Here is a 12,397-nt window from a genome sequence, read left to right as displayed (position 1 = left end):
GGGGGCTAGTAACATCATCACCTCTATTACCTGGGTGTCAGAAGACTGTACTGTTTCTTGTATCACTACAGTTTTTGCTGATTCCAAGTATTTTTATTCTTTAATGATTTTTTTTTTTTACTGGTTACCCTTGGGGCATCGATTTTCCACCTCCTGGCAACAGTTGGACTTCAAAAGGAACCTGTAATTTCCTACTGGACTGCATTTGAAACCAGCCACAAAATGCGCATGTCACATTCACTCAGAAGAAGGGAGGAACCCATGATAAACAGTGTAACCCAGTGTAACTTGGTTGATCCGTGATGCTTGCAAATCAAGTCTGATCATTGCAACTGCTTAGATCACAGAGTCTCTAGTTCATAGACACAGCGGCATGAGGTAACTCATTTTATTTTGCACAGGTTGCATATTTCCACAGGAAACATTCTCGCTAAATTGTTTGGAAAAAAAGACGACAGTTTGTGCTTGGGTGTTTGGCCTCCCAGCTTTATGCCATGGTTTCTTTACCTGGCAACCTTCTGTCGTTAAATGTGTGCATGTTGATAACTTCTTCTGTTTTCACAATAACTGGGGCCTGTGGCTTGTGTTTTAACCGTCGCTGGCACTTCAGGGACATCCTCAGTTCTTCCACCATAGCGCTACAGAAGGACCTCTAGGAACAACACAGAGAATGAAATATTACAAAACAGATACACTGCAACTGCCCAGAAATAATATTAAACTCATTTTCAACAGGCTTGTCAACATAAAAGCCTTGAAGGTTTGAAATATTTCATTAAGAAGATTATAACAGTTGTTGCACTTTTAATAAACAACTCATGATATTTCAAATATTTTTATCAAAGTGGGCTAGTTTAAAGAAAATCTCCACCCGACAGTGAAATTAACTGCCAACAAGGAATGCATATAGTACGTATATGTTGAATAAGATTTTCAGATGTAAAATTTATTAACATCGTGAAATATAAATCTACCTTAAAATTTAAATACAAACACATATACACAAATCAATAACCAGAAATCCATTCTTGATTTTTTAACAAATAGAAGAAATGTACTACTTTTAAATCACAACATGAAATATGAAAATTTTCTTTAAACATGGATTCTACATTGTGCATCTCAAAACAGAACAAAAATAGTACTCACACATTTAGACATAAAAACATGGAAAATAATTTCTGGTATTCATCATATCTTGGTGTGATTATGCCTATAAAGCTATTGATGATGATTACAAACAGATATGATTTAATCATGAAATGACAAACTGTAGCACGTTAAAAATACATGAATATTAATTTTTTTGTCAACATAGGCTTCATGACTGAAAGCTGGCAAATAAGTTATTCCATGAAGAAAAAATGACCCTATAAATATTATTTTAATTCCCATTTCATTGGCAAAAGATTTTGTTAGAAATTCTGTATATCTGGGGCTCATTATAACACATTCCTCACAATTCCTATTACAGAGTCATATATGTGAAACAAAATTTTGTTACTCTCCTTCCCCAGTTAGTTGAGATACACATGTATTAGTTACATATGAATCAGATTCATGGACAAGTTCCATATTGTAGTTGGAATTCAGATGGGCTGAGACTTAGGCTCTTTCTGTGCAAGCACTAAAAGTACGAACAACAACCAAAAATGTGGACAAATATGAAAAGTTTATACAATTCCTAACAGTGATATGAAAACAGTGAAATAAACCTAATCAAGTTTGCGTATGAAGACATTTTTTCCTTTAGATGTTGCTGCTTTATCGTTTATCAGTTTAGGCTAATTCCAAAATAATACAGGATAAAATATTTCATACCATATATGTGCCTTATGTTTGTAAAAATATTTTGCATGCATAATCTTTTGTGTCATTCAAACTAATACTTTGAACTAAAGTAGGCATCTATGTGACAGAAATCTGATTCAGAGAAAAGGCAAATAAATCACTTTCTGTGGCTCATACCTGAGACTACACCAATATATCCTGATACCCAATGTTGTGATTTTTGACCCTGCCTTAGTATCTTCTTGTCCATTATTGGCTATATCTTCATTTCTCTTCTATGGGTTCCTGAACAGTTTCCTTATTGGTATTCCCAACTCTAATGTCTAGGCTACCCTTCTCCAAAGGCTCACAACTAACAGAAAAATCTATTTTTAAACCAGTTATTAATAGCATTTCCTTGTCCAACAAACAGATAAAATCCAAATGTCCTGTTTTTTCCCCATCATGACTTCTGTGATACAGCTTTCCTCCTTCCTCCTCACTTTCCCCTCTCCATTTCTTTTTTCTCTACATATACTCTTCTCTGCTTGGACCTTCAGGATTTTTTTCTCCTTCGCTTCTTGCTCTAGTGCCCTGCAGAATTCTTTCACCCTTCATATCAATCCAACTTTATCCCTTATCTCAGGACATGACTCATATTTTCAGTTATTCAGAAATCACTTTCCAAATGACCAGAATCGTTATTTCATTCAATGTGGTTTTGTCCCTCTAGCATTTTGCACTCATTGTCATGTTTTTCTATCTGGCCTCACTGTCTTCTGTGTATCCTTCTCACTAAATTGTAAAGAGCAGAAATCAAATTCTCATGGCAATGAATGAGCACACATGTATTCTTTAAATGTTGACTGAATTTTAACAACAGCTACCCATGACCCTAATATTTGAATTCTAATTTTACAGTGCATTTAATTCATTTGCTTAAAAGTTTTTTCAGAAGCTTAGTAAAATGCATGTCTATGAGTTATCTGATTAATCAGGTAAAACTTTGGCATTTGTTTAATAACATTAAATTAGTAAAAATATTAATTTATTAGTACTTGTAATGGGTGATGATTAAATGCTACACATGGATTTCCCATTAACTACAGTTACTGCCATGCATTATTTATAATGTGTTAAATTATACAGTTCAGAAGTTCATGAATTAGATTTCTATTAAAGGATTTATATGACACTGACAGCCAGTAGATGGACACAGTGTTTCTCATTGCTTAATACCTACTATTAGATGTACTTATTAAGAACATGATGATAATGATGATGAAGATGGTGATGATGACAACACTGTAGAAATGGAAAAATCTGACTCCAAAAGGGGGAAGAATACATAGTCTTGAGGTAACTTAGTCTTGGCTCTCTGTTGAAACATTTAACAGAAGAATTGATTAGATAATAAAACAAGGTCAGAACTTGATGCCATTGACACTTTAAAATGTTATAGGATGTGAAAAACGTTGAATTGTTTGAAATAAGCCTTCATTTAAAATGAATAAATTTTGCAATGCTAAATAAAACCCTCTTCTTGGCAAACTCGATTTTTAGACATTTTGAATATATTAGTTCAAATAAACTAATTATTATTTTTTGTCCATACTAAAAGAGTGTCCTAAACAGCTGATTTCCTTTGAGAAAAAAATTTTATAAATATACATACCCATTCAACTATGAAATGACTCAATTTTATTTCTAGTAAGTGAAAGAGTAAAGTATATTTAGTACCCTATACTTAACTTCAGACTACAAATAAAGGCATATAAAATTCTTTTAAGTAATTTTATATAACATTTATATTGTTGAGTAATATAAAATGTAGGTTAAAAAAGTCTGCACCAATCAAAAACCACAATACCATCACCTTTTACAAATGAAAATTATCTTAAATAAATTATATTTACAAATTTAGAAGTTCTGAAAATTATAAGCATGTGACCCCGCCATTACTATTTTAGGCTTTATCTAGTCTACAAAACTATTAGAAAGTGAACATTTTAATCAAGCAGCCTTTAATCAACCAACCAATAGCTTGGTTTTATTTAATGTCAAATTACTACTTTTACTATTTTTTTCTTGGAATGAGTGGTATTTTACCAGTTCTCTTTATCTATTAGTGTATGTTTACCTGGAAAATAGTTTTATTTTAGGTTATTAATAAAGTCACCGTGAAACCATGGGTTCTCTTCTTGTAGAATATTTTTAATCCTTCACAAAACTATGAAAAATTTAGATCTCAGTAAGAGTTTAGAATCTACATGGAAAATTTAAAGAATTTAATGATATCATAAAACACTGTTCATTTGTGGCACTAAGACAAAAACATATTCTCTACTTTTTTTTAAAGCTTTAGAATACAAATTCCATATTGTAATCTGTGTTAAAATCTAAAGTTGAAACTTCAGAAATGATTGTGAATTATAGTTGTTTCCCTGTGCCGTATGTTGCCAAAAAATTACTAACTTTTAAATAAAGTTCTAATGTCATTCAAGAGACCATCTGTCTTTCCTACTTCATATAATAATTGGAACTTTAAAAATGCCTTTTTATTGAAATATTAAATAAGGTTTTGAAAAACCCAAGTGCATGTAACAGGAGTTTCTTGGATTATAATAAAGAAGAAGAAAAAGGGGGTGGGGAGGAGGAGAGGAGAAAGGAGAGGCAGAATAAAGAATAAAAGAAAAAGAGAGCAATAGAGAGGGGAGGAAGGAAGTAGAGAGGGAGGGAAGACAAATAGGAAGGGTGAGAGGAAGAGAAAGAAACTATGTTGCTTTTCAAATCACTTCTTAGGAATAGAAAACCACAAATTGTGTCATTAAATAAGGTAACTTTCTTAGGGTGAAAACAACAACAAAAATGTTTCTCCACATTAATATAACAGACTACAAAAAGAAAAAAGAAAGGCACAAGGATACTAACCATTATTAAAAACCTCTTTTAGTAAGTTTCAAAAGTTTACTAAACAGTGTCTGGATGGTAGGGTGGCACTAACCAAATAGAAGATTCCTGAAAATGAAAATTTAAATCTTTGAGCTGTTAGCATGTATAATTGCATTTAAATTAGTAAAACTCATTATAAAATTCACTATATTTAATGAGGCAACCTGTATTTACACATCTCTAATTCTATAAAGGATGAAGGTCCGGAAACTTTAAAAGTATAAATGTGGCTATATTTACATTGTTTTAAAATAAAGCTGTATTTTTATTTGGAGTATATAATAAGACAACATAAATAGTCCACAGAAAAAATGTTCCACGATTATCATTATTGGTGTATAGAATAATTTATTCTGAATAGCTTAACTTTCGAATTTACAGGTATGTTTATATGATCACATGATGTGACAGCACTTGGCAAAACACATAATTTTTTTAATATTAGAAATCTAGTTGTAAATATGTTCCCCACTGTACACTGGCATAAACTCCACTTTTAAGTTAAGACCTTTATATCTATCAATGTCTTTTTTAAAAACAGCAACTGATGAAAAATAACCAATTTGAATTTTTAAACTTTGAAGCTTGTCACTTTCAACTTGAAAATATGTTGTCATTTATCACCCAGAGGAGAAATAATCATAAAATATTATACAGTACGATCAAGTCTGTATTTAGTATTTATTTTTTAAAGCGGAAACTATTTTACATGTCTTGCTGTCTATTCTTTGATAGTATAAATGATACTCTACTATTCATTCAGAATAATTTCCAACCATTTTTGCATACTTGAAATTTCCTACTTGAAATGCCATCTAAAATATTCAAGCTACTTCTATCAGATTTGTAGCTCAATATTCTAATATATACTAGCTTATATCAACTAATCTGCCTTTTTTAATGTTGTATTTAATTTTCAGAGAGTGTGAGTGGGGGAGGGGCACAGAGAGAGAGGGGGACAAAGGATCCCAAGAGGGTTGTTGTGCTGACAGCACAGAGCTCAACATGGGGCTCCAACTCGAGAACCATGAGATCATGACCTGAGCCAAAGTTGGAAGCTCAACCAGCTGAACCACCTAGGTGTTCCTAAGTTGTTTTGTTTTGTGCTTGTCCTTTAAATTGCTTGTAATCTGGGGACACCTGGGTGGCTCAATCGGGTGAGTGTCCAACGTCGGCTCAGGTCATGATCTCACGGGTCCTGAATTTGAGCCCTGAGTTTGAGCCCCACGTTGGGCTCTGCTCTGACAGCTCAGGGCCTGGAGCTGCTTCAGATTCTGTGTCTCCCTCTCTCTCTCTACCCCTTCCCCACTTGTGCGCCTGTGTGCTCTCTCTCTCTCTCTCTCTCTCAGAAATAATAAATGAATTAACAATAAAATAAAATAAAATAAAATAAAATAAAATAAATTGTTTGTCATCTGGTCATGGATAACCAGTCTGTTCTCAGACACTTTTCTAATTAATTTTTATGCTGTGGGCCATTTGACCATGAAGTCCAAATCACATATAGTGAAGACAAACCCAGTCACTGATCCCTGCATACAATTATCCCATATTAGATAATAGCTAATCAACTAAATAATAACTAAAATGGAATAAAAGTATAAAGAATATAAGATGCAATATTTTATATAGGCATTGCTGTATTAAATGGAGAAAATAATTGTCATTTAATATGACACATTCCTTTTGATTTATACTCTTTTTAATTAACAGTATTTTTAAAATATCAAAGAGCTAATGCTGTACATCAAAAGTATAAATTGACCTAAGGCTATATGAATGTAACAGTGAAGCAATGAGAGATGGAAAGTGACTAGTTAATACATTCATGTCAAAAATATATATAGCAACTTTGATCTTGATATTCAGTTCTAGAGCAGCTATCATTTTGAAAAAAATATGTTATTTAGATAAGCTTTGCAGCTGTCAGACGGGACTTTTTACATGCAGTTTCTGTAGTGATCTTATTGCTTAATCACTTTAATTTTACAGCTAGAGAAACTCAAACTCAAGAAGTCGTTATCTATCTAAGGTTATGCATGTAACTGGCATGAGAACTAAAAGAAGAATGCTGTTCTCTTGATTACCATTCTACGAATGCTTTATTATCTTAGCTTGCTTCATTAACAGTGATTTGAATTTCAGTAGAGCCTTTTACCTGGATGCTGTTCTTAATAAATGTTAATTTTTGAATAATAAGTAATAAATCAGACAAAAAATTATGGGGCAAAAAGAAATACATTTTTTAATGAATAAAATGACAAAGCATCCTATGCTTTAGCCTGGATTATTTTACAATGATAAACTTACCCAAAGATTAAAATATTCTCAGAAACCTTGACTCTTACAGAAACAATTGCTGAATATTTTATATTGCATTTAGCAAATACAGTGACACAGAAAGATGAAGCATCATCATACATTTTTATACTTCCCCTACTTAAGCTAGAAAAATCAATAAATAAAGTCTGAAAAGCTTCAACACCACCTTGGTCAATATAACTATGAAATGCATTTTTAAGAAAAAGCAATGTTAATCATCACATTCTTGCTAGTTGTCATACTCATACAATTTTCAACAAACATATAACATCTAAATATCTAATGCCTAATTCCAGGAAAGCTCTCTCTTTTTAAGATCCAGAAGTTAAAATGTATCAGCTTTATGAATAATAATAAATATGTTATAGCAACTGCTGCTTATTATATGCCAGACACATGCAAAAACTTCCATGTATATTAACGATCTTAATTTTTAAAACTTTCATCTATGTTATATTCATAACTCATTTATTTGTGTATTTTAAGTGATGTATGGAAAGATTAAATAATTTTATCCAAAGTTGAATAAAGTTGAGAAGTGACCTCAAATCTTTTTTTTTTATTCCAAAACTCATGCTTAATTGTCTAGGAAAGTGAAATAACTAGACAGTGCTTATGATCAAAGCCCACAGTCTTTTTATCTATTTTAAACTCCTACTCCACACATTTCATCAATGCAACTTCAGGAAGGAAAACTATTAGGAGAAATAATTAAATATGCTGTCGCCACTTGTGCAATATGTTATAGCTTAAGTCGTGTAAGACGAGGCATCTTTGACTTTGGGAACCACTTGACCCTTGGGACAAAACCTCATCTGCACAATATGGATAATGATCATTGCACACTCCTCAGGGTAACACTGTATTCAAATGAGACATTGCTCTTCAGAAACTCTAAAGTCATTTCTAAAAACAAGGTAGTGAAATTATTATCAGTCAAACTACAATTTTAAAACATCCTTTATGGGCATAAACAGGATGGCTCATCATAAACAAATGACTTAAAAATCCTTTTGCTGATTTGGAACTAGGTTGGCGAATAAAATAAAGATTGGCATCTCATTTTTAAGTATGATTTTATATTTATGTTTAAAAACATTTTTAAAAGCCATCCAGTTAATCTTTATTTAGGTCATTTATAGAAATGAAGAGATGCTCTGCTCTCAGAGAAAAGCAGTAACTTAAAGACAATACATAATGAACTATTTGTCCAAAGTTTTTTTTTTTTGCAACTTTTAACTTTTGAATAGCAACATGTTTTATGGCTAAATTTTATTATACTGAAAATTTACTTAGAACTTTTAACTTCTAAAATTTTAAATGTCATTAAAATTTCATACATTAAATCAATGAAAGGCACAGCTATTCTGTGTTTTGTTAATAGGCATTACTTGCAAAAGGTAAATATTGAAATCTGTACTGTTGATTTATAAGAGTATTTGCACTCCTATATCTTATTCAATAAATGACTTCTTGTAAAAAGCATTGCTCCTGATGGAACAAAATTCTTCGGCATTCTGAAAGCAACAACCTGTTTTCATTCTTATGGTTCCATGAAATACAGATTCAGTCAGCTTTGAAAGTGTTTCCTAATACATACTCTTTCATCTAGGATCCCTAGTCTTGCAGCTTTAAACTAAACCACCCTGATTTTCTCTTTATCATTCCCCCAAATTGCATTGTTTTCATTCCTTTGGCTTTCTGTGAGTTACAACTTCCTTTTACATTTGTTATTCAACTCTAGACCAAAGAGCATTGTATGTGCTCTCAAAAACATTTTTAACTTTCAGTGTCTGGAAAAAACATCATTATTTAGAGGTTATCTGGAGTATGATATACCAGCATTCTATAATACAAAGAACTGCATTGACTAAAATGTACTATATCATGGAAAACAACAAGACAAAATAGTTCTTACAATGTACTTCAATCATCTTAAAGGAAAACTCAAATCAATACAAATTCAATATCTGAGCAATAATTTATATTTTTTATTTCTCAGACATTTTTAAGACATTTTGTTTATACTTAATAAAGAGTATTTTTGTTGCTAAGATTTTTCATGTCAGGAAACTCAAAGATTCATGTTCAAACTATTCAACAAAAACAATCTTTACAGGCAAATACATTTCAATTGCACAAGAAAGAAAATATTTCTGTATATAAATCAGACAAAATATTAAACTATGTAAGTTATATTACTATTCTTGTGGAAATCAAAAGAAGTCAGAATTATGTACATCTTTTAAAAGAGGACATCTTAAAATATTTAAGAAATGAGTACTTTTAAACATAAATGAATTATGTCATAAAATAGTTTAATGAAAATTAAAATTATTACAATCACGTCTAATTCATGCTTACAAAACCAATATACTCTAATACATACTACCGGGCAAAACAAAATTCTGTATATTAAGTAGTTTTTTTCAGTTATACAGTAAGACTTAGAGAGAAACAGGACTTTCAAACATATCCATGTAATCTGAAATGCACGGATAATTGCCTCAGATACACAACAGTTTCTTGGATTCTTACTGAATGAAACTTAAGTAGTAATATTTTTTAAATCAGGGAAAAGGTAAGGCAAGAAGAAATAAATTAGAAAATTCACATGTTGATTAGTTACTTTTTCAGACGTAATAGAAAAAGAAAAACGTTTTCGAGGATCTTTCCAAATGGTCAAGTTATACTTTGGAAAAATCAGAAAAATAAATATTTATTTATTTTAAAAGTTTGAATAAATGAAAAGCAATGTATCTTTGATGCATTAATACCTGCATCAAAATTAAAACCATGAATTATTATGAAAATTGTAATACACCATCTTGTGGTTATCTGAAAGGAATGCAATTTACAGTTTTTGAATTTTTAAAGTCTATATATTTCAGCATTTTCTTCTGTTTTCCAATTTAACCTGCCATCATTTAAAAATGGTACTTTCTTATACTACTCTTAATTATCAAACAACTTGAAAATATAAAGTTATAGTCATCAAGACCTATTTATTCCACTTATATTTTATAAAACATGTGCTATAAAAGACATCTTATTTTCCACTTTATATAGTAATAATAATACCTATTAATTATATTATCCTCATTAGAGGTAAGACTTGATATGGGAAGGTATTAGATATTCATAAATTTTTCCATAAAGTTCATTTTCAACTAGAATTGTGTCTATATTGTATCTGGCAGCCTATTTAGATAAAGAGAAGAAATTTCATTTTTTTTTTAATACTGGAGTACTATAGCCTAAAGAAAGAAGGAAGAAAATGGAGAAAGAGAAGGGAAAAGAATTATGGAATTATGAATAATATATCGTTGCTTACCTTCAATGTGAAAAATATAATTCATCACATGTTTGGCTCTCAATAACTAATTATTGAGTAAATGAATGATTTCACAAATATTTACCTTATTTTTAAAATGTAATTAAAGGCACAATTACAAGTGTAAATAAACTGTGAACTTCTATATGTCCTCATGCATATTTCATGATAAAATCTAGGAATATTTTATGGCTAGTGTTAATAAATTAAGTAAGGTGCGAAACAAACTGTATAACTAAATAAAATCTTTTTCTCAAGAAAGTTAAAGAAGAATTGAGCCCAAGAACCTAATTTATCACACTAAATAAAATGGGTCACTTTTAATAAACCTACAAGTATTTGTTTTATAAATATAGTTCTTTTGAACTATGTAGAAACATAGTTCTTTTTTATTCTTTTTTAAAATTTTTTTAACGTTTTATTTATTTTTGAGACAGGGAGAGACAGAGCATGAACAGGGGAGGGTCAGAGAGAGGGAGACACAGAATCTGAAACAGGCTCCAGGTTCTGAGCTGTCAGCACAGAGCCCGACGCAGGGCTCGAACTCACGGACCGAGAGATCATGACCTGAGCCGAAGTCGGTCGCCCAACCAACTGAGCCACCCAGGCGCCCCAGTTCTTTTTTATTCTTTATGATACACTTTTTAAAACAGTTCACTAGAATGAACTTCATTATTAATTTAAATACAAAGAAATAGGTAAATAAATAGATGATAGATCAATCTACCTTATGCCAACAGGCACTATTTGGGACCTCAAAGATGCAAACCAGACACTAGGTCTTTGACGAAAGGAACTAAAAGTCTAATAGGGAGGCAACCACACAGAAAAAGCTACAAATGCTTAAAATAGTGTGCTAAGGGAGAATGGAGATATGCAGAAGCTTCACAGAAAAAAAAAGATATCTAGACTTAATGATGGATGCGGTTTAAATGGGCAAAACACCTTCCCAGCTTTCTCAAAGGAGGGGGAACTGTTTTTGGAATTATGACAGTACCTGAAATCACCTAAGTATAAAAAAGTAAAATGTACATGTCATATTTTTTTCATTGAAATAGGAAATGAAAACCTAACACCATCTTGTGGAAATAACTGTGTTATGTACCCAAATCCATTATATCCTATTGATTAAGGAAAGCTTTCTGGGCAAGTTGATACTTAGTCTTGAATGCCTAACCTAAAATGACTGGTGAGAGGTTGCCAGGTAGAAAAATGGTCAAGATTTGTTCAAATGAAATGGAAGAGGATTTGAAAAAGCTGAATGACCTTGGAAAATTGAAAGTAATTTAGTCTGGCCAGAGTAAAGGTACAAATTGGAGAGAAGCAAAAAATAAAACTACAATGGTAGGGACAGATCCCGAAGTGCCTCATGTGCTAAGCTAGTGAATTTGGATTTCATTTTGGAAGCTATGTGGAGACAGGGTGTGAAAAGCATTGGGGAATATGACTAATAATGCTCATGTAATATCAACATAGATGTTTCTTTCCAACGTAATGTTTCATCTATTTCAGTCAAAAAGGGTACATTAGATTCCTTTTCCTTAACTTTTTAGGTCCTACAGGTCCATAGAAATTCAGGAGAGCTGGTTGATATGTGGAAAATCCAACTAAACTAGTTTTTTATAATAATATTGAAGAAGGTTTTTTACAGAATTAAATCCCTAGATTCTTTGCTTTTTGTTTTTGTTTTTTGTTCTGTTTTTTAACAGAATGTTTATACATTAATTGTGTGTTAAAGACATGGCCTAGGCAAATCATATGACTAGGACAAAGAGACAAGAGCAATAGAATACCACATGTTTAAAGAGATTAATTCATTTGTTTTATTTTAATACTGAGATATATCTTTAATACATATAGAAGATTTGAGAGATTGAGGTTCCAATTAGAAAACCCAAATTCCTTCTGTATTTTTGGACTCATTTTAAGCATTATCTAACCAAATAACACATTTATTGGCAAATTATAATAAAAATGGAAATTGATGTGTTAATATATTTTGTCTTTGATCAGTTCTTT

At 31.4% G+C, this 12,397-nt stretch overlaps 1 protein-coding gene across 2 annotated transcripts in view; it reads right to left on the bottom strand.

Moving 5' to 3' along the window:
* Window positions 1-327: 327 nt before the first annotated feature.
* Window positions 328-12,397, bottom strand: part of GRIK2 (glutamate ionotropic receptor kainate type subunit 2) — a 651,919-nt gene continuing 639,849 nt past the window's right edge. For both annotated transcript variants that reach the window (XM_042939447.1, XM_042939448.1), the window contains exons 17-18: window positions 3,014-3,148; window positions 328-652 (exon numbers count right to left, since the gene is read on the bottom strand). In XM_042939447.1, the coding sequence (XP_042795381.1) occupies window positions 3,029-3,148 (120 nt within the window). In that variant the 3' untranslated portion in view covers window positions 328-652; window positions 3,014-3,028. The remainder of the gene's footprint in view (window positions 653-3,013; window positions 3,149-12,397) is intronic.

Source organism: Panthera leo, chromosome B2 (genome assembly GCF_018350215.1).
Source record: "Panthera leo isolate Ple1 chromosome B2, P.leo_Ple1_pat1.1, whole genome shotgun sequence".
In the NCBI taxonomy this organism is placed as follows: domain Eukaryota; kingdom Metazoa; phylum Chordata; class Mammalia; order Carnivora; family Felidae; genus Panthera; species Panthera leo.
The sequence above is the reverse complement of the archived record's forward strand: the minus strand, read 5'-3'. Positions and strand labels throughout refer to the sequence as shown.